This window comes from Rhyacophila brunnea, unplaced genomic scaffold (assembly GCF_057557595.1).
Source record: "Rhyacophila brunnea isolate RB1 unplaced genomic scaffold, BYU_Rbru_1.0 scaffold_20, whole genome shotgun sequence".
Taxonomy (NCBI): Eukaryota; Metazoa; Arthropoda; class Insecta; order Trichoptera; family Rhyacophilidae; genus Rhyacophila; species Rhyacophila brunnea.
In genome coordinates this window covers 9,667,927-9,691,320 of record NW_028232860.1, presented here as the reverse complement: position 1 = coordinate 9,691,320, position 23,394 = coordinate 9,667,927, and the positions used below count along the sequence as shown (strand labels likewise).

Here is a 23,394-nt window from a genome sequence, read left to right as displayed (position 1 = left end):
TAGCTCGAAGAAGACACAATCGTTCGACAAATCTAGTCATCCAGTGGTATCCAAGAAGTACGAAACGTCCGCAAGGTAGACCTAGAGGCCGCTGGATCAATGAAATGATAAAGTTCTGCGAAAGTACGCGGCAACGCAATTCACAGGACCGAGAGAAGTGGAAGCAGCTTGAAGAGGCCTTCATCCAGCAGTGGATAGATTCAGGCTGATGATGAAATTGTTGAAAATTGATGAAAGGTTATCAGAAAAAGCTATACCAATAATTCCAAATACAGTGGAACCTCGAGTTAAAATTATATTATAAATAAATAATATTTAAATTATAAATAGTTGTTATCAATATAACAATGAAATTTTATTGCATATGCTCAAATTTTATGAAAAGATGGTTAATTCTATTCATATTTATAGCAATTACTATATAAATAGTGGTTGTGGTTTTTGCAGTGGACTGTTATTTGGAGATGCTAGATTAGCTAAGATTACGGATCTAGGGGTGGGGGGGGGGGAGTTAAACAGGATGTGAGACACTGAACTTTTATGTTGAGGGGGCTGACGTGCGCTGTAAGCTGGTTCGGTGCTCGTACTGGTAAACGGACGGCTTGGAATGTCATTCTCACAATTTCAATTGGGTTTTGGGATAAATGATAATGACGAGTTCGGGTTGGACGATAGACGCGACGTTCGCTCAAACCGTATCAGATATAGCACAGCGAAGGTCGAACAGTTGCGTCTTGGATGAGTCACTCTGTCGTTAACGACGGCTTTACTCTAACAAGCCTAGACGCGTCCGCTGTCTTGAAGTAACTCCATGTAACTATAACCACAGTCGAATAATGGCCAGTAAATGCTGGTTGTCCTGACTTACGAAAATAGCTGGGATCTTGGGGAAAAAATGAGGGCTATTATAATTTGCCCAACCAAATAGGTTGGTGTAAACTAATATCTTCACCTTTAAGGTAAACCACAGGTATAATTATATTTATTTATTTATTTATCAGAAAAAACAAAGTGGAGGAAAAAAAAAAAGCAAAAATAGTTTTATACAAAAGAAATAAAATTTAAAAAAAACAACAATGATTCAAAAAGTACAAATTAAACAATAAAATAGAATTTAAAAAACAGAATATATAATGGATCGCCAAACATATCTACATCTCTAGGGAGTGCATTGACCAACCGCACAGCCCTCGCTACTGGTGCCTGGTGAGCCTGACATGAGGAAACAGCTTTCACCCAAAATAGGTCATGGATGCGACCACGCATGTAATTGACGGGTGTGTAAAAATTTAAATTTTCTAGAATATCGGGATTGAAAATGATACCACGTGAGAGCAGGGAAAAATGCTTTAAGAGCAGAAGTGCTTCAAGAGAATGAAAGGCGAGCATGCTTTGAAGAAAGTTAGTCGGAAAATACTCGTTTGAGAAGGTGTCAAAAGGAAAATAATTATAAACTTTAAAATAGAGATGACGAAGAAATTTTTTCTGAACACGCTCTAAAACAAGCTTATAGGAAACTTCATAAGGACTCCAGATGATGGAGCCATACTCAAGAATACTCCGTACTAACGACACATAGAGTGTACGTAAAACACTATATGTACCTATACCTATACCTACATGGAGCCTAATATTTTGTACCACATTTGATGTATTCGCTTTCCATAATATGGATTATAATTTTTCCTTAATCCTTACAGCGCGAACGCCACAGCTGTTGAGTCATGATTAGGAGGCCATTAGATCTAATTAGCATGCTATTTAAATGTTTTAATTAAAAAGTAATGAAATGCTCCGAAGTAAATCGGTTATTTATTTAATTTAGTAAAATGTCTCATAACATATTATTTATATTAAGTGTTAAACACTTTACCGAGATCCATTGTTTATATTATAAGTCGTTTTAATGGGCTTGCTAAATGTATTAACAGTGGTTATCTAATGTACTACGCCCACGGTGTCCGAGTGGCTTACGCGTCGGCTTATAATGTTGTGGGTCCCAGGTTAGAGCCCTGGATCTAGAAAATATATAATATATTGTTTTTAAATTTGTATTCGAGCCCAGAGTATATGCAACTAATAGGTTGAGCAAGTGGCTAACATCTTCTCGTAAAAACAAAAATCTGTTAATACAAACCTCTACTATGTGGAGGCCCATATTATGATCTTATTAGGATCGGATATGGTCTAAAAAATCTAATGTACTACCTACGCCATTCTAAAATACTTTAAATTTCCAACAGTAGATGTTGAAATTTGCTTCTTTCATAGTAATTATTTTTTCATGTTTTTTTATTGAATTAATTTGATATTATATAAACAAAAAATACGTCTCAAATTTCTATTATCGTCACTATACAGGCCAATTGACGTAACCTTCACTTTTCACCGAAGTGATATTTTAATTTTAATGGACTTATTGCATACTCTTACACGAACTGGCCAAGTATCATAAATCCAAAAAAATATTCCATATCAAAATAATTCAAAATAATTTTGAAGCCATTTGTTACTTGACAAAAAATAGTCCAGCAAAATGCTGTTACCCTCTAAACGCAAGCCACTGGTGTGTCAATAAAAGAAAATTCTCAGTTTGCAAATCCAATTGGCGTACAGTTTTTTTTTCACTTCCTGAATAATTTGATATTTGAGGGTTATGCCAATTGGCCAGAACAATGACGTTAACTATTTATTGTGACGCATTTGGTTAAGAGCATACTTCAGTGAAACGACAAGTAATTTTCAACTATAGGTGCGACGAAATTTCGGACTCGCTGGCAATCGGAGAGCGAAAGTCGAGCTGTGAACGCGTCAATTTGTTTTGTAATGGCGACGGGGGAATTAATTCTTAAATCGTGTAAATATGACTAAAAACGTTACCCATTTACTTGAAAAAGAAAACATGTCAATGAATATATTATTATTATTATTAATAGAATAATAAACATAACATTAAATGGACAGTTGACTTTTTATTACAAATTATGTTTTGTTCTCCACGCGCGTTTGCACAATCGTCACGATCGTTTTAGACCGTGCCCCAGCTGTAGTATAGCCTTAATCATTTTAATGTCAATATTATTTTATCTAAAAATAATATAAATAACGAAATATTGAAAGTTTTTATTTACAACATTGATAGCGTTTCGAAATTTACTGCCCCTGAAATACTAAGCGGGATATAATAAGGGATGCTGTCAATTAATTAGGATATTCGCAGAGCGTTGAAGAGCGTCCCACACCGTGGGTTCCAGGTTCTCATCTATCTGCTTATTTCCTACTTTGTCATTCTGTTGTGTTGTAACAAAACAGAGACACTCCTATATGTAATTAATGTTATTCGCTCGAGAGTGCTTGATAGGTAGCTACATTTGCAAAGACACATTATTACTATTATGAAAATGGCTTATGTGAAATTCGTTTGATTATAATACGTGCCTATAAAATAACATGTTTTCAACGAGCCTGACATGTCTATGGAATTTAATACCGAGTCACTTAGTATTTTAGTTTCTAATGTGACATGATATAGTGGAATTATTTAATATGAATAACCATTCATCAAAAGCACTGAAGAAAACATTGTTCTATAGAGCCGGGGTGCATATTACCTAGGTATATGTGAAATTGAAACTGAAATAATTACAAGATAACAAGAACTTTTTATATACCACGTTTTTAAATTTTCTGTTGAATCATATAAACTTGAAAATTCTATGTATTAATAAATATAGAATACTAATATGTCATTCTGACATTTCATATTGACTTCCATAGTAACGCACGTATACATTAATAATTTAGTTGCTAGAACCCCCTTAGCAACCAATAATAGTGTTTTACTTTTTACGATTTTTTTTCCGAAATAACATTCCACACAAAACAGAATTAACTGAAAATGAATTCAATTCTGCTTAAAGATGGCTAAAAGTATTAAAAGAATGCATTGGCATCGTGTTATGATATATTCTAAAAGTTTCAAATGTCTAGTTAGTTAAAAATAGATTGCAAGATTTGTACTGGACAAAAAACTACCGGACAAATAAGAATACGACATAAGAAAAACGTTGTAATATACCTAATTATGCAGATAATGCAAGCAATAAAAGAAATCGCCGAAACAACCGATGATAGTCATCGGGTGTTATTTTGATCTCAAAATAATGCCATCTCAAAGAAAAACAAAACAAAACAATTCTCGTGGGTTTAAGGATACCCAGCCACAGTAATTGCAACTTATGATCATTGTGGATCAAGTTTTTGAAGAATGTCACAACCGGTTAAGGGTTGCAGTGACGAAATTGTGATAAATGAGAGAATATTAAAATAGTCTATTTAGAGTTTATTGTAATAAACAAAACAATTTCTATCAGTAATTCCAGTTTACTCAAGGAGGGTTGAAATTTTTTTCTGTCGAATTTCTGTATGTAAATCAAGAAGTATATACTTAATAAATTACTAATATGAAACATGTATATATTAGAGGAAAAACATATCGAAATAAAACTGGTGAAATCAATAATTACATGCCTACTAATAAATAACAATAATTTTAATGATTGAATTAGTTATTTACTCTAAAATGTGTTTGCACTTGCATAATAATGTTTTACATTGACGAAAGAAAATGCGCAAAGTCTAGTTAGTAAGTTGTAGTTAAAATTCTAAAAAAACTAGTGTGGCTGATGCATTTTGGTGTAACTTAGTGGCATTAGGGATTGCAATATCGGTATTAAATTATTTATCGATACCGAAATACCGATTTATAAAATCCAAAATACCGGTATTTTCGGTATTTAGAAAGCATACACGCATGTTGTTCAAAAATGAATTTGCTATTTTTTCATTATTTACTACTATAATGTATATTATTAAATTTATTGTATAAGTTTTTTGCTACCAAAATGGAAATATATTGACTGAAACCAACAAAAGTTACGAGTAAATAAGATTAAAAGAAAATCTCTCAAATACACTTATAGATTTGTCGCGATGAAGTAACGTATTTCGAAAAAGAAAAAATCGTGGCAAATATTTCCAATTAATCTATAACAGTTATTGATCCACAGTTGATAGTACATCCACCAAACGTTGAATTTCAGAGAGATTTTTTTTCTGTACCCGGACTTTTATACTATTTGTAAAAAATTCTAGATTTAAAAATTTTCTTAAAAATTAGCGTTCTAAAGTATTATTATCTATACATATTATTAAGGTCAACGTAATAAATGTAAGTAGGTATTTTAGGTTGCTATAAAATAGTTTGTTAAATAGATTTTAATTTATGTTTTGACGAATACCGGTATTCAATAAGAAGTATCGAAATACCAGTATTGATATATTCATTCGGTATTGCAATCCCGAAGTGGCATGTCACCACAAAGAATAAATAGAGGTTTGAAATGCATATAAGAGAGTCATGAATAGGTTAGGGCAGTGGTAGGCAAATCGCGGCTCTTTGGCCCCTTGAGTGCGGCTCTACCACAAATGCCCTCTGCTTATTTTACATGGCTACAAAGAAGAAGAAAACGGAAGATGAAAACAGTGAATTTAAAGTTGAATAGACCGAGACTTTCGCGTTTATTCAAAACTTATTATTATATCAAAACCTGTATTATTTGTTGGGAAAAATTAGCGCATAACAAGAAGTCAAATTTGGAGGGACAATTTACAACTAAACACGCGTCATTTAGTACTAAATATTCTGTCGGTGATGCAAGGAAGAAAACAGTTGAGGAACTTTAGAAGAGTCAAGAAAAGTCAAGTTCTGTATTGAATTACTGAATATAATCTTCCAAAAATATTAACATTGCATGCTTTGTGGTTAGAAAAGAAATTTTTAAGAGAGGAAATCAAGAGTAAATTATTGAGAAGTCGTCTTATTGATGAGAACTTAGAACTATCAATAAGACTTAAAATTAACATACAAACCTGACTTACCCAAACTTTCCAAGGAGATGGAAGGCCGTAATTTACATTGAGTGTGTTTGTCAGTCATTGTCATGATTTAATTTTATGGACACCTTACTTACAATTTAATTTTTATCAATAAATAAGGTCATTATTAAGTATGATACTCGTATCAAGTTTTATTCAGTGTACGTATAGTTTAAATAAGACTTACATCTTTAACTAAAGTTTATTAAGTTATTAACAGTATACCTATATAGGTATATAATTTCAGTTTAAGAAATTTGGCTCTCAAAAGAAATCTCAATTGTTGAACTGTTGATATTTGGCTCTGTTGACTAATGAGTTTGCCGACCACTGGGTTAGGAGGATAATGTGAAAATGATTCCACCGAATAGGATATTTAAAAACTGTGGTAGCTGAATATCGTATGAGCTGTTAGTGGTTTTCGTCGTTTACCTATTTTATATAACAATATTACACTTTTAGTACATAATATGTTATTAGATTTATTTTTGTAGACTGTAGACTATTTGAGTTACTTCCAATATTACATAATAAATTCTGGTTTAAACATGAATATTACATTTATTTGATAATGACTTTATCTCTCACTCTAATAGTTTCTCCGAAATTATAAGAAACACATATTATGAAGGGAATATTAGATATGTCTGTGTTTAGCGAGTAAAATGTATCAGAATGAGAAAGTTATTTATACGTACTAATACTAAAGACAAGTTTTAGTCTAATTGTAAATAGGAAGAGCTTTTAAGTTGGTTTGATCCTAGGTTGGACGGGTTAGTCATTTCGGCTTAGTATTTACGAGGGAATTTTTTTAGCTTTTCAAAAGTCACTATTTGGAGTTATTAAAAGGATTGGCCGTTGTAGATATCATTACAATATGACGTACATCCAAGCTTTTGAGAAGTTGCTCCTGGACACTCCCAGCACATATTTGAAGGGCGCCTAACGTTCGTTCCGTCACTGTTTATGTGGGCATAACGTATGTGTAGACGTGGAAGGTCGTGGAGAGAAAATCAAGTATAATTGTGAATAATTGAACTTTTACTCTTTGATTAATTATTTAAAAAAGCAATTCTTTTCTAATTCAAGTGGTGATATTTTATGTATTGATGTTTCTAGTGAAATTTGTTATAAATGTCGTAATGGCTTGTATCAAACAGTTAATTCTTCAACTCAATATTGGGATGATATTTCAATTATTATATTTTTACAATTTTAAATTATTTATTTAAAACCTTAGAATGATATAAATTTAAACAAATCTTAAAACAAAAGGTTAGACTAAGATCAAACACAGTGACCGAATATGTGAATTGCATTGGTCCAATTTATTCTAGTCTTTTTTTTAAATGAGTATATTAAATTTAGTAGGATATTATACAAAAAAAGCCTCATTCCATATACGCCCTTTATATTTTGAATGTATTTAGTCGTTTTGTTCATACTTTCAATAACTACTAAGACTCTGTACCTTTCATCCTACTTTTGGCGTGAAAACTGCCCTCAGTTACAAATAATATTGTTTGTAAAAGTAAGTACCAATAATATTATAACAGTGGTTTATAAATCTCCAATTAATTTTATTTGTATAAAATAGTTTATACCTACGAATTGCAATCTTGTATAGAACTTTCAATACCTACTTGATTTGGAAATAATAAATGGCGTAAATTGATTTTTGCGTAAAAATCTATGCTTTGTGTCGAAGAAAAAGTTTTATATAAAAAAGCATTCAACCTATAGCATCAATTATTGCATGACATTTTCTCATGTTTATCATCATCACCAGTCGCAGTCGATCCACTGCTGGATAAAGACTCCTCTGGCTTCCTACACTCTTTTCGGTCCATTGTTATTCACTGCTACGCACATCTACCGAACTTTATGAGTTCGTCTATCCAGCTGCTTTTAGCGTTTCGTGCGCCTTGAGTACCATGGCATTTGTCCACTCGCCGAGCGACATGTCCAATCCATTGCCATATTGTCTGCTTAGCGACCTCTTTCACAACATGTACTCTTGCTTGCTTCCTCATTAATTGGTTTATTTTGTGATCTTTCCGCGTTATGACCAAAAGTCCATGTTTCACAGACTGTTGTGTCCATGTTGTGTTGGTAGCACACATTGGTTGAAAACTTTACGCTCAAGACACAGTCGGACGTCACTTTTGAAGATACTATTCAAGCGCCCAAACGCACTCCATGACAGTTTGGTTCTGCGATATCATCTGTAAGGGATCTTGGCATTACGTTTGAGAGTAAACTGACATTTATAAGCCATATAGTTACCATTTGTAACAAGGCGCTTAAAATGTTGGGCTTCGTCATGCGTACTTCCCGGGTCTTTTCGGATGTTACGGTATTAAAACTTTTATTTAATTCTTTAGTTCGAAGCAGACTTGAGAGTGGGTCTATTGTTTGGGCACCGCATCAGTTGAAGTATGGCCTTATGGTGGAGAGGGTTCAGAAGAAATTCTTGAGACTCCTTTATTTGAGGTTGTACGGATACTATCCGTGGCTTTATCCAACTGACTTTCTCTTATTGTATGCTTACCTACTGCAGGTTGCAATTTAGAAGAAATCTTTATTTAGCTACGTATTTTTTTCGACCTATACGAGGTATAAATGAGAACTCTGCCATTCTGGGCAGTGTTGACCTGCGTGTCCCTGATAACTATCTTAGAAATAGAGAACATCAGTTGTTTATTCTCCCAAGGTGCAGAACCAACCTGCCACTGGTAATGCCAATTGGGAGGGCGATAACTATGTTCAACGAAATTGCTTCGGGTGTTGATATATTCCGCCTACGTGAAGATGAGTACAGGTGGACGTTATTTTTTAAATTTTTAAAATAGGGTCTGTTTAACTCATCCGGTGTATTTCCATGTACCTATATAATTAATATTTTTGTATGTACATATTTCTACTGTTTAATAACATACTATCTATCTCTTTTTTTTTATGTCATGTTGTGAACGTCTTAAACTTATAATTTGTAATGTCCACAATATGTAAAAATAAATAAATTGAATTGAATTACTTACATATCACTGTCATTTATAAATTATACTAAAATAAATAAAATAAAATATTTAATTGACTAAAACACATTTCTATACATTTTATTCTAATCCCGAAATTTCAGAATCCCAGAATATTATTAATCCTGTGGTTTCAGGATTAGAAATTGTATGATATTCTTGTAAATAGGTATAGTTAATACTATATACTAATAGGATGCCAATTTACAAAGAGCGTTTACTATTTGAATAGGAATGGATAGATCAGTGTTCAATAATTTAATGCGGAATATTGTCCCAACTTCGTCTATATTTTCTTAAAGCCAATCGGATTCTGGAATTCTGACGGATTGCTTTATGTGAATATTTCAATGCTGTCGCCAGATAAGTGAATGCATCCACATAATTTAATTTATTAGATATATAAAGAAGAATACTGTGTAATATCTAAATAATTGTATCTATATGACCTGGGAAGATGAAGGAAAACTAACGAAAGACGGGGATTCTTGGAGATTACTTGTGGTGTCTGCCTAAGGAATGGATATGTGCAAAAATAATAAAAATACAAGATTAATTTCTAGATGAAAAAAAACAACCACATGTTAACTATACATTTAAAGTAAGAGTAGGTACCTAATATTCTAACTTCTAACAGGCGAAAATTCTTGGAAGTGACTAGTCGACGTGGTGTATATAATATGTTGCAACTAACGAACGGAATTATTTTATACATACAAAGAAAATTTAAATTCAAACTGATAATTTTTTCAGATGAAAATAAGCACAAGTCCAATCTAACTAAGCACTTTGCGTACTATCCTAAGAGGCCACTTACGGGGGAGCTCGAGTCAGACTAACAATTTCGAATGCAAATAGTTAGTAATGCCAGCAATTCCCCTATCGTCAAGGTTATCCAGGCTTTGCTAGTCACATTATTTTCTCATGTCTATCTCTCTGTATGAGGAGGGCATACTTGTGAGTATACGAACATGTCGAATTGTAATGCGATTACATATGGACGTTTAGTCGAACATGGAGCTGACTTAATGTTGTATTCTTTATAAATGTTACAAAAAAATACACCTCTTTAACGGTAATAAGTGAGGATTTTTTGTAATAAAATAAAACACAGTGTGTTGTAAATGCTTACTTATTTTATATTATAACTAGTTTCGTCCACTTAATATGACATTTTCAATTGTTGGGCATCTAGATTCACCAGTTGATTTGATGTATCAGTTGAGAATGTCAAATTGAATCGGATATAACGATCGTTATTAAAATATGTGGAATAACTACACAATACTGTGTTTTATAATAATTTATAAATATTATATAATATAATATTATGTCACTAAACATGTACCTTACTGTACGACCAGTCGTTATAATATAGGTTTTAACTTTAATGGTATGTTTAATTATAGAAAATTTTTGATTTACAGCCCAATTGTTTTTCGATATAGGTACTGTCATAAAATATTATACATATATTATTTTTTCAAGATCGCGCAAAATATTGTATGTAATGTGGATAAACGGTAACACGTCGGTTTATAAAGTCGTGGGTCTCGAGTTTGTTTTCCGGGTATGGCAAAGTCACATGTTGTTTTTACTACATGTGTTTATACTCAGAGTATGGACTGTAGTAGAGTAGGTTGAGTAAGTCCAAGATCCACAAGATAGATCCACATAGGAATGTTATGGTAATTAAAAAAAGGATCTAAAACTGGAGCAAATTAATAATTAGAAATAGTAATATTTGGTGTGTATGCAGAACAATAGAAAGTCCGGAATATCTGAATTATAAATTTCGACAAATAGACGTGACAGGAGCTATATACTTTGAAGAATTTATCAACAACGCTTTATCATCGTCCGCTATTTTACAAGATGGCGACCCATAGAACAGCATATAAGAGCATTGATTTTTGGTATGTTATAATATATTATAATCTTTTTAGCATTTCAATAGGCCATGCGGCCTAATAACAGTAGTTAGACAGTTAGTAGATAGTGAAACAATCAGAAACACACAGGCTTTGAGAATATCACGGCCATGGCAACTTCGCCGCCAGACTCCACGAGTTTGGCTTGATAGTAGATGGGCCGGGTTGTATCTGCAGGCATGACCACCAAGATGTTGAACACATCTTCTGGGATTGCCCGCTGGGAGCTGTTTGCCAGGGTCCGTCCTCACGGCTCAATTGGTCATGGAGATCTGATAGCAACCGAGGCCAACTTTGCGGCATTCGAGAAATTTGCAGCGTCGTATGGGGAGCGGGATAGTCCCGACTCTTCTGTAGACTCATCCATTTCAATTCGTGACACTCAGTATGCGGGTACACAAAGCGCTTAACGTCAGCGAACAGCAAAGCCAGTCCAAACAACAAAAAAAAAAATCTATCTAACTAGAACTCTATATAAACTTTCTTCTTTAAGCACTACGGTGCATGGTTGCAGCATCAGTCTCGTGCGGCTCCGTCTCGGAATGGAATGAGCACTTAAAATCACTTCTTTCAGACACGTTTAAAGCGTCATAGAAAGCGGCCGTGCATATCCACGGCTGTGCATATATGACGGGTGGTGGTGGGAACTTTAACGTATGACCTTACCGGGATCGAACCCGGAGCCCCGGAACTGAACTACGAGGAGCTACGGGATGTTGTTTCTGGGTATGTTCTTGTACTATTAATATATATGATTTCCAGGTAAGGGGTAATTTTGACCTAATATGCATGGAGTTATAATATATGGAAAAGGTTATAACCAGTAGCAACGAAAACCGCTAAGTGTTCAAACAATATCTTATACTTAATAGTAATAATATTGATTGCAATTTGTAATATATTATGTATTCCACGGTTGTTAGATCTAAAAATATATTTCTCCTACGATTCAAGTTAATTGTTTACATGTAAACATATTCGAGATATAGACTTTCGTTGCTTCTCATAGAAACGTTATAGCAATTATAATTATATCACTAGAAGCTTACCGAACCGAAGTATTTAATAATTTATTTCTATTGTGGATTTCAATGAAAATTATCCGCGACAGGGCCCTGAACATGTCTAATATTAATGAAATGGATACGAGAAAATTTTATGTTAATGAAATTAATATTGAAGAAATTGAGTAGGTACATTACTGAATCGCGCGAGCGTGAGTAAATACGTACTGGAAAACTCAACTTTGGATTAGTATGTTTGAGGATACTAGATGCAAAATCAGTTATTCCGAGATACTCAGAAGATAGTCATCTATCATAGTAGGAGTTCCAGAATAAATATTTGTTTATATCTACAAATTCATTTTCATTTACTGACTTTATAATATTAATTACTAATATTACTTACTTGCAAATTGTTTAGTATAAGATGTACACAATAAAACTATAAACAATAAAATTATTGTGGAAATAGTTCTTTCAAAAAATTAACAAAATTAGTCGTTTAGATGTTAGAATCACATTATAATACATCATAATAAATCAAAAATTAAAAGATTTTTTCGACTTAACGGCCCACATGCTCAGCGTAGGTCAAAATAGAGCTTTTATGCTATATTCAGGGCATAACCCTGGACATTCCTTAAACGTTTTAGATAATCTATTTATATAATTTTGAAGCCTTATTATCCTTTATATTTATTTTAAACATTTGATGACTGCATACAGTATTTTTATTCCATAAAACAGCATTCTTTTAAACCTCTCAATCTAATGTTTTAGAATATAGTACATCCATCTGCAGTGGTGTTAAGATTTTTTAGATCTATTAATTTTTAAACGCATTTACAAAACCATTAGTAAAATTAATTTTAACATTATATAGTGACATATTTACGATAAAAAATTATTACCATAAAAATGGAAATACAAAGGAAAATATCATAAAAGCTCTATTTTGACCTACGCTTAGCATGTGGGCCCTTAAGTCTAATTAATGTTAACATTATATAGTGACATATTAACGATTTTTTTTTTTATATAATCTTTGTGATCCCAAATTTGACAAGAATTAGGCATTTAATGTACAGGATCATGCTTTGAAAATAGCATAATATCTCCATTTTGACCTACGCGTTGCACGTCTTCCCTTAAGTTATTTATTAGTTATATCTTATATCTTTATATTTTTTGATAGCATATGACAAAATCTGTGATACAAAATTTCAATTTCGTCAAAATGTAACCATGTAGCTACAAAATTTAATGTTTTACATAAAAATTAATTAATAAATTCAAACATAAAAATGATTACGTAATAATATGTAGTTAATTGATAATAATAATATGTCGGGTTTTTGTATAGGTATTAATATTACCGATAAATTGTATAGGAAAATAATTGTGTTTTGTTGTTAACTCGATATAAACGACTGCCCATAAATAGCGCAGCTTTTTATGATAATTTAATAGTAAATAAGCCCCAAAAATAAATTTAATAATGACAGTTAAACGAAATATTACATTAAATATTTAATTAGATTAAATTTAATTCGGATCGAAGGTTATCAAAAAAGGCACCCAGGCCACTCACCCACTCCCCCCGGATTATGGCCCTGTTTTCAGTGCCCCCCCCTCAGGGCTAATCCCCAAATGCGACAACAATTCTAATTAAGATGATTAGGGGCGCATGATAAACGCGTTTAACGCGTGACGCAGCTCCTGTAATTGCCGAAAATTCGAGGAGGGGCGAAGGGGGGGTTAGATTGCTCCCCTATTTTAACCCCAGGTAGACCCTTATTAAGAGACATGCCGTATACTTCCCTAGATTTTAATATATTGACCACACACTACTAAATTACAACCATCATCAGTATTCTACCAACATGGCTGCGATTTCGTAGTGATGTATGTAGTGTAAAGATCAAATGTGTTTTTTGGAGGTATAGATATATTATATTTACTTTAGAGCTATTTGGTGATAAATAATGTCGTGGGTCCCAAGTTCGAATCCTAGGTCTGGCAAATACACGTCATATTGTTTTTCAAGTTGTGTTTGCAGTATATACCCAATATTTTAAGCAGTGGCCAACATCCATTTTTTATAAAAACAAAAAAGAAATCTGTTGATACAAACCTCTACTCTGTAGTGGCCGATATGATCTTATTGGGATCGGACAAGGTCAAAAGAAAGAAAAAAGAAATTTATTTATTTCACATAATATAATGAACAAAGTGTTCATGAAATGACATAAATACGTGTTAACAATATTTAAATAAAATATATGATTGAGTTAAAAAGTACATGGAAGATCGTGAGTAAACTAAATTGATATTATCTTGAAAACCTGTAAAACAACGTCCACATAAATCCACGTAAGTGGAATATATTAATATCTGAATATCCAATTGACATTACTAATGGCGGATTAGTTCTGCACTTTTTGAGAAAAAAACAACGGATGCTCCCGATTTCCTAGTTATCAGGGACATACAATTCAATACTGACCAAGAATGACAGAGTTTCCATTTACTAAGTCGGAAAAATAAAAGCTAAATATAGATCTCTTCTGAACTTTAAATTATAGCAGGTACATACGAATACAGAAGAGAAAGTCAGTCGGATAGAGTTACAGATAGAATCCATATAGACAGACAATTTAGTAAACTACCAAATATAGAAGAAAGTATTTCCAGCATGCTGTCTTCAAATAAAACAATTTGCTTGAAAAAAACGGGACACTCTGGTGACCACATAAAAGTATGAGACAATAATTTTTTTAATTATTTTTCTATTAGAGATATTTTTTCATTTTATTATAGCCCAAAGTGAATGAGTCTCAAAATTGTCTTCTGAACACTCTCCGCTACAGGACCATATTTCTACTGATGCGAGACCAAAATAATAAATATATCCACTTTCCAGCCTACTACGAAATAAGGAATTATAAAGAACTGTTAATACGGTAACATCTGATAAGACCCAAGAAGTACGCAAAATGTACCGTAGCAAGTGCATTTGAGGATATCAGTTTTCTCATACATCATAATGTAGAAGACGATGGCTTATTTCGCTTGCCAGTGGCTTACGGATTATAATCCTACACCTACATGCTTGGTGAAATTCACGTGTTGTCTTTAATAAATAAAAAAAATGACGACACTATGCCCGCATCATGAAATCCCGCTTTATGCATCCTGTAATATGAATAATATACTAATAGAGTACGTATTTAAGGCAGCTAACATATTAAGATGACGGAATATATTTTGATTTTGATATCTGCCTCAAAATTAATCCATAGACTAAGCTAAGAAAAATAAAATATTTATTTATTTAAAAATGACACGTTGAGCACATAACAAATTATTAATTCAAGACGTTCACAACATGACATTTCGAATAAAAAGTACAAGTAAATCAATTAGAGAAAAAAGAAGATAGTGAAAAAAGCCAATGTAAAAATAATTTCATAGAAAACAAATAAAATAAAAAAACAACAATAATTAAAAAAAATACAAATTAAACAATAAAATCAAATTTCAGAAACAGAATACAGTTCGCTAAAAAGTCTATATCTCTAGGAAGTGCATTGACCAGACGCATAGCCCTCGCTATTGGTGCTTGGTGAGCCCAATGACATTATAAATGGACAACGCACTCAATACAGTAGCTAGTAAGTAAATTCACGCATAGCGACATTTGCACATGTATAGGTAGACGTCACGTAATTTCCATTGTACGATATCACGCATCGAGAATTTATAGCAATATCACCTTTATTGTAATGGCGTTAGAACAGTGTTTCTTGTTTCAATGTTCATTTGAGCGAACCCGTTCGAACCGAACCATTCGGCAGAACCGACGAAAAACATCGGGAATTTATAGCAATATCACCTTTATTGTAATGGCGTTAGAGCAGATAATGCCATTCGGCAGACCCGACTAAAAAGTGAGTGTCATTTTTTTCCAGATGCTTCGTCCATATTATTGTCATTGGGTGAGCCTGACATAAGGACACAGCTTTCAACCAAGATAGGTCATGGCTGCGATCACGCATGTAATTAACGACTGCATAAAAATTCAAATTTTCTAGAATATCGGGATTAGAAACTATAGCACGTGAGAGCAGGGAAAAATGCTTTAAGAGCAAAAGTGACGTACGAGCTTCATAAGAATGATAGGCGAGCATGCCTTGAAGAAAATTGGTCGGAAAATACTCGTTTGAGAAGCTGTCAAAATGAAAATAATTATATACATTAAAATAAGAAATAATTTCTGAACACGCTATAAGACAGCTCTAAATATATTATAAGTATCAACAAAACTGTATGTTTGAAGTTTTTTGAATTTCGTACTTTCGGGGGTGTAAATAGATATATATATATATAAAATCATTCGTATGTCCGGCATCCGGAGTGTCAAAAACGATTACATACACTTAGTCCGCATAACGTAAGGGTTGTTCGAGATGCCTTTGTGGGAGGGCGCGTCCTCGCATGAAAGCGCCCTGAAGGGTGTCATCAAATGAATTAAATGCTATATACGCTCAAACCAGAATAAAAACCTACCCCTCGGAGACACATTTGCAATATTCGTTTTATTAGAGCCATCTTGGCTTGGGGGGGGGGTAGGTATATGGAAAGGTTTTGGTTGGCAGGCATAGGAAATGAAACTCATATTGAAAAGCGTGTTTGTTATTTGATAGTGAATGCTTTTGATAGTTTTTGCAAAGTACGGTTTATACAGTCACATATAAATGAATCATATCATCGAACAATTTATGCATTATTATCTATATTGTATTAAATGGTTAGATAGTATTATAGTTGTTACACTTATTCAGGCAACTTGATAGGAATGACAAAGGGATCCCCATAAATGGAGAATACCTGAGTCATCTGCGCTTTGACATAGACATTGACGCGATGACATAGTAATTTTCTCGCAAGACTCAGAAGACCTCCAAAGCAGAATGCAGGAACTTGCTGAAGTAAGTCAGCTAAAGTAGGCTTGAAAATAAATGTGTAGCTGCAGAATAATAGCATATATCTATTGTTTATAAAAATATCAAATTACTTTGCAGTAATATATTCCCAACGAATCCATTTCCAGTAAACAACTCAGCTAGACCAGCAAGTCGATTGGCAAAATTAGAGACGGTGTATTATTACATCATATCACAGCACATTATACCATTACGATGTATTAGCCGAATAATCATTTTTCATAGTATTATATTTTCTTACGACTGCAATAACAGATAATATTTGAAGATCTTGGCATAAAAACAGCAAATGTCACAAAGGTCATTTTTTTCAGGAGAGGGTAAAAACATAATATCTTGGTTGTCAAACACATTTTTAATAATTTGACAATGAAGATTCATGGAGGAGCCTTATATGCACTGCATGTATGTAAATAAAATATCAAATTGATGTTTGTTAAATAGATATTTAAAAAGAAATGAATGTGACATTTGCTGTTTTTACACAATTTTTGGACCTTTGTCGTTTTTATAACAAAATTGAAAACATGGAAAAGCAAATAGTATGAATAAAATTATAATTTTATTAAATAAAACAAAAAATATATATTTCTGTTATTTTTTAATCATAATACTACATTTAAGAAGGTTTTGACACATCATAACCAATTATTAAGCTACATACTTACATGTTTTAAAAAAATCTTCAATTAAATATTTAAAATAAATCAATCATGTGCATATTACTACTGATTAGTCTTGATCACTCACACCTTCACTGTCTTCTTCAACGTTATCATTTGTATCATTGTCACACGGCAAATTTTCATAAAATGATGCATTTATTGGATTTTGTAAATACTTAGTTAATTTTAAAATATCTTTTTTCTTTGCGCCTTTCAATGGAATTAAGCCATCATATGCTGGCTTAAACGCAATCGTGACTGGCATTTGATGTCTTTTCACTATATTGAATCTATCCCACAGTCCAGAGAAACTGAGATGTTTGCAAAGCACTTCTCCCTTACAATCCTTGTCTATTTTGTACATTCTAACTTGCCTAAGATGAAAATCTCTGCCGAAGGATGACTTAAAGTAAGGCTTTAACGTATCTTTAATATTTAAAAAATCTTTTTGCTCCGGTTTCTCCAAAATAAAGGGCCCAGGAGTTTTTCTGGCATCCAATACAACTTTATCCCAATCCTCTGGCACGTCTGCAAGGATTGTTTTCCTTGCACTGCTGAACAAATGAAAGTCAGCGTCATTTGGTAAAAATGTGTGCCCTCTGATAGGAAATATATGGATGACTCGTTCAATTTTTTTTAATACATGTACCACCATATACCAAAACCAAATCATAACAAAATTTTTGTTTTGTCCAGCACATCCGTCACTCAAAATATACAATGTTTTCGTGCCTGCTGGCAGATGGTGGTTTATGTAATGTAGTAACAAAGATGTTACATCATTTTGACCTCGTTTGGCGAATCCTTCATGATACGTGTACATATATACATCATTTCTGGCCAAGCCATGTATCCCAAAAATGTAATACCATAGCTGTCTGGAATAAAATACCGCATTTGTTACCATATTCGGTAAAGGCAAATTTTGCATAAAATCAAACGATATGACTGTGGTATCACTTGAACCACTTGCGAGTTCTTTTAATCTTCGCTTCGTTGTAGTAAACTGTTGTGCTTTAGCCAGGTGAAGTTGATAATCTATCTCAATCTTACGTTTTTCATCTTCAGAGAGATCGGGTAATTTCAGTTTGGTTGTAACTGAATCACAGTATGAACACGTATCGCTTCGAGGAGCTCCAAATGACAAATTATATCTAGTTGTAAATACTCTGTAGTATGTGTCATAGTTTAGTTGAAGCCTGTATTTACTTAAAAACATCTCGTGCATTTTCATAATAGTCAAATTTTCCGGAAGATACCTAACATTCTTATTTTTCGCGAAAGAATAATGACTTTGACGTGCCTTAAATGATTGTATATGAATGTGAATCAACTGAATCACTGATTCAGGCACTGCTCTTGGGAGATTTGGATGCTTTCCTCGTTTGTCCATAGGAGCCGAACCCGAAAATGTGATGTTGTCTTGAATACGTCGCAGCCGGGAATGCGTAATACCATGTATTGCCACAAATGCCTTCATACAGACTTCTTCGTTAATACCATCAGATGTAGATCGTATCTAAAGTAAATAAAGAGAAAAAATAATTAATTTTTCAAACACATTATCATTAGGTATAATAGGTGTAATGCCTAATTTGAATGTACATTTTTTATTAATTCAATGAATACTCACTTTATATTTATATGATGCTGAATGCTTGAATATACCATGATCATTGACATCATTTATTATTATCGGAGTATTTTTTCTGGGACGTCTTCTCTTGATCGGTACCTACTACTTCTATACATCCAGATATATAGCCATCTTGTTGATTTTTAGAATCCATTTCATAAAAATTCTCAAATATTTCTTTCCGTAAATCTTCATTTATTTTTGTAAAACAATGAAACCTCTTGCACCTGGAAACATAATAATCAATTAAATACAATCCTACATAATATACTTTATTACAATCATACATACATTTACATAAAACAACATAGTAAATACAATGCTTTGCATTCGAAAGAAGTCATAACTTCAAAGTAATCACAGCCATTGTGAACTAAATTTAATCACACAAACTATTCAGCATAGTAAATATTTTAGTACGTATTAATAATGTATAAGTTTTTAATTGAATATATGTTATGAATACATAATTATTCCTACCTGCAATCTTCACCGATAACTTTTTTTGAGAGTCGTTTCCCAACATGATTGACATGATCACTTCCCTTTATTTTGGCGGTTTTTATTAATGTTTGCTTGGTTTTATTAACTTTTCTCTTACGAGGCGTTTCGGATGTCTGTATCCTATTACATTCCATGATAAAATATACAAACAATCGTTAAGGAACTTCATAAAATGGCAATGCCAATGACTGAACGAATGAAAGATAATTTTGACAGGTCAGGCACTAACAAGTATGGAATGTATACTAACGCCTAACGCCGCCTGGTGATAAAAGTGTGGAACTACTGGACCTTTGTTGTTTTCAAACAAAATTCCTTGGACTATTGCTGTTTTTAGAAAAGTGGCATATTTTTGAGAGCGGATTTGAGGGACTTATGATTTTTTTTAAAAATATATCTTTGCACAGTTGTATGTAACCATACATAGGGAATATAGAAATGCAATAAAATGAAAATGGAAAAAAGTGGACATTTGATTTCTTTTCGCTACTTCGCTACTCAATTTAAAACGCTGATTCTATAATTAGTCTAATATGATTATCTACCAGAATTTTATGTTAATGTGTTAATTTTTATTGTATAAATAACGAATAATAATTTATCTCAATGTCACTCAAACCCGAGTACTTAGCTCGTAACTATCATGTATAATATACTATTGTACCGATACGCTGCTAATAAATCTCACCCTGCTACATCGTAGACTTCATCATTATCATCATCCTCAACTTACACATCGAACACCACACTAGCGACCCAACAAATGTAAAAAAAGAAAAAAGTGATGTTCAACTGCTTTGTGGACCAAAAAGAGATCCTTAACCATGGTATCTATCTGGGACAACAAGTGTATATAGATGGATGTATATTTTGATGAAATTGTTCGTAGAGAAAAGCGAGGCTGGAGTGCTTTTGGTCACCTGAATAATGTCTTCAAAAGTGACCTCCCACTGTGCCTAAAGCGCAAAGTGTTCAACCAGTGTGTGCTTCTTCTGCGGAAGTACGTGGTAACGCAACGCACATGACCGAGAGAAGTGAAATCAGCTTGAAGAGGCCTTCATCCAATAGTGGATAGATTCAGGGTGATGATGACTAATATTAAAAATCACTACAAACTTGCAGCATCTTAGCTCGATTATGTATAACAAATGATCCTAAATGTCAACGCGTAAGCAACGATGAAGATATAAATCACGTTGCTTAACAATTTTCGCTTTATGATAGTCAATAACGAAAGCTCATTGAAAAAACTAAAATAATTGAGATCGCAAGGAGTGCCTTTCCCAAAATGAGATGCCTCTTTAGCAATCGCTTAATGCTCCGTATGATTTGTTGTTATGTTCTCTCAATTCTTTTATGTAGTGTGAACACTATGAACGCTAAATCAAGAGATGTCTCGGAGAGTTGAGGGTTTCAAGATGCGGCTGACAAATTATGATGTTCTCAAACGAAAGGGACATGGTCTAGAAGTTCTGCGTTTTATCAAAATCAGAAACCCAAAGTACCTCAGCCACATTATGAGAAGTACGCCATCCAGCATCTAACTTCTAATATAATATAATATAATGGTATGAATGTTAAATCTGGAGATGTCTCGGAGAGTTGAGGGTTTCGAGATGCGGCTGACAAAAATGTTGACGTTCTCAAACGAAAGGGACATGGCCTAGAAGTTCTGCATAGTACCAAAGCCAGAAAATAACAGTACCTCGGCCACATTATGAGAAGTATGCCATCCAACATCCAACAAACAGCATCCAATACGTTGATACATCATCCTATACGATTTATTCATCCATCCAATACGATGATACGTCATCTAAGTAAACGGTAAGCGTAGCAGAGGACGGCGTCGTATTTCATGGCTTAAGAACCTCCGTGATTAGTACGAGTGCAGCTCCACTGAACTGTTATCAATTAAAAATTAATCTTGAGATGTTTATAATTCAATAAAATATCTCAAGATTGATAAATGTTGATTTAGTGTGCTAATTTTCTCTATTTAAAGTTCTATCGGGCTTTAAAAACATCCGTTAACTATATTATGTTTTGTAATTAATTTCACTATTGATTGTGATTCACCTCACATGATATGATTTTTGCTATAAGAAAGCTCCGAGTCTTAAATCTAGCATAGCCTTTATATTACGAAGAAACATAAAATATTACATAGTAGGATACTTTAATTCCGTTGCATTTAAAAAATGCAATTCACAGCAGATTTATTACGTGCACGGCGAAAAGTCACATACGTCCGCTCTATGTCATCCGCCCCCTTTTTCCCACACTCGCCACCCTTGCATTTTGTGCATTTTTCACAGACGGCACAGTAAAAACGCTAAAAACCCGCACTGCCTTTTTTAGTTGCATGCCAGTGTCTCGTTGCGAGCGACTCGCCCATTTGCAAGACCACCCGAATAAACAGGAGGATGCCAGGGAAATTGCACTCAGTCATTCGCCAGCCAAATGCAGTCTATTTAATTGGTTTAGTTGGGTCGATCGCCAATTATGCTTTCCAAGAAATCTAATAAATTATCACTTAATATAAAGATATATTTTTCCATGGCGCTGTGAATTACGCCGATGACCTAATTAGGGTATTTTTTTATTTAATTTACCTATTTAGCAGCTAATTGATTTAACAATGTAATAGTATTTTTGCTTGCCAAGATACCGATCACATCATCATTACCACATCCAATACGTCAGTTAAAAAGATAGAGCAACTCAATTCTGATCTTTTGTTAAGCTGATCGGCTTTTGCGACCTGGTTTCCACGGTAATGGGACAACTGGGCGCTGCACTGTCGAATGAATTAAATAGACGTTCGATACGATTTATATACAAAGTACGAGTAGATAAGAATTTTTTATCAGTTTCTATCTACTACTTAGTAGTTAAAATTTATTTTGCTCTTAACATAATGTTTTTTATTGGGGATTGAGAATTATCATGCCTGACACTATATAATATAAAGAAAAAAGCTCTCTTCTTGTTGGAACTTAAAAATATGCAGAATTAAATCATTATTTACGTGTGCATATTTAAATTCTCACCAACTATTATATAATATTATAATAATTTAAATACATATTTTAAAAGTAGGTATATTTATAATTCATTTCATTCGATTGCGTGGTGCCTACATGTCCCGGCGTCGAATCGTCCTAGACCCATTTTGACAAATGTGTAGTGTAGCGACATTTATGATAAGAGAGAAAATTCATCCCCATCTTAAATCAACGAAAATAATAATATAAATATTCATATTATATAATGCCACACTCTGCAATACACGTTATTCATAACCAGAATCTTGTTAATATTTTACTGGGTCACTATCAGTATAGCTTTTAATGCGCCGGATAGATGGCAGCAACTTGCCTGCGCGGTATAGTTTGTGCAAAAAATACGGAATACGTTTGCGCGAGCTACAGTTTTCCCGTCCATACACACGGCCTTCTCGATACAAACCGGTTTACGCAGATAAGCTTGTGGTAAAGCATGAGCGTCTAGCCGGCGCTTTATAATAGTATTTTCATTCGTTACGCGATGATAATACTATTATATATGTACTTACCTGAAAGTATGTGTACACATGGGGGTAAGTTAAGTTACACCATGTAACCTATTTGATAGCACCATTGAGATTTATCTGTTTTTATAAATTATTTAC

At 33.3% G+C, this 23,394-nt stretch overlaps 2 protein-coding genes across 2 annotated transcripts in view; one reads left to right on the top strand and one right to left on the bottom strand.

Annotated features, from left to right (window-relative positions):
* LOC147071150 (cell adhesion molecule DSCAM-like) overlaps positions 1-23,394 on the top strand; it is a 524,338-nt gene that overhangs the window by 124,132 nt on the left and 376,812 nt on the right. The window lies entirely within an intron of this gene.
* LOC147071151 (uncharacterized) lies at positions 17,178-19,584 on the bottom strand. The gene is made up of 2 exons (XM_085948516.1): positions 19,579-19,584; positions 17,178-19,100 (listed from the first exon to the last, which is right to left on the bottom strand). Exons 1-2 carry the CDS (start codon positions 19,582-19,584, stop codon positions 17,649-17,651), a joined length of 1,458 nt encoding a protein of 485 aa, XP_085804642.1. The 3' UTR covers positions 17,178-17,648.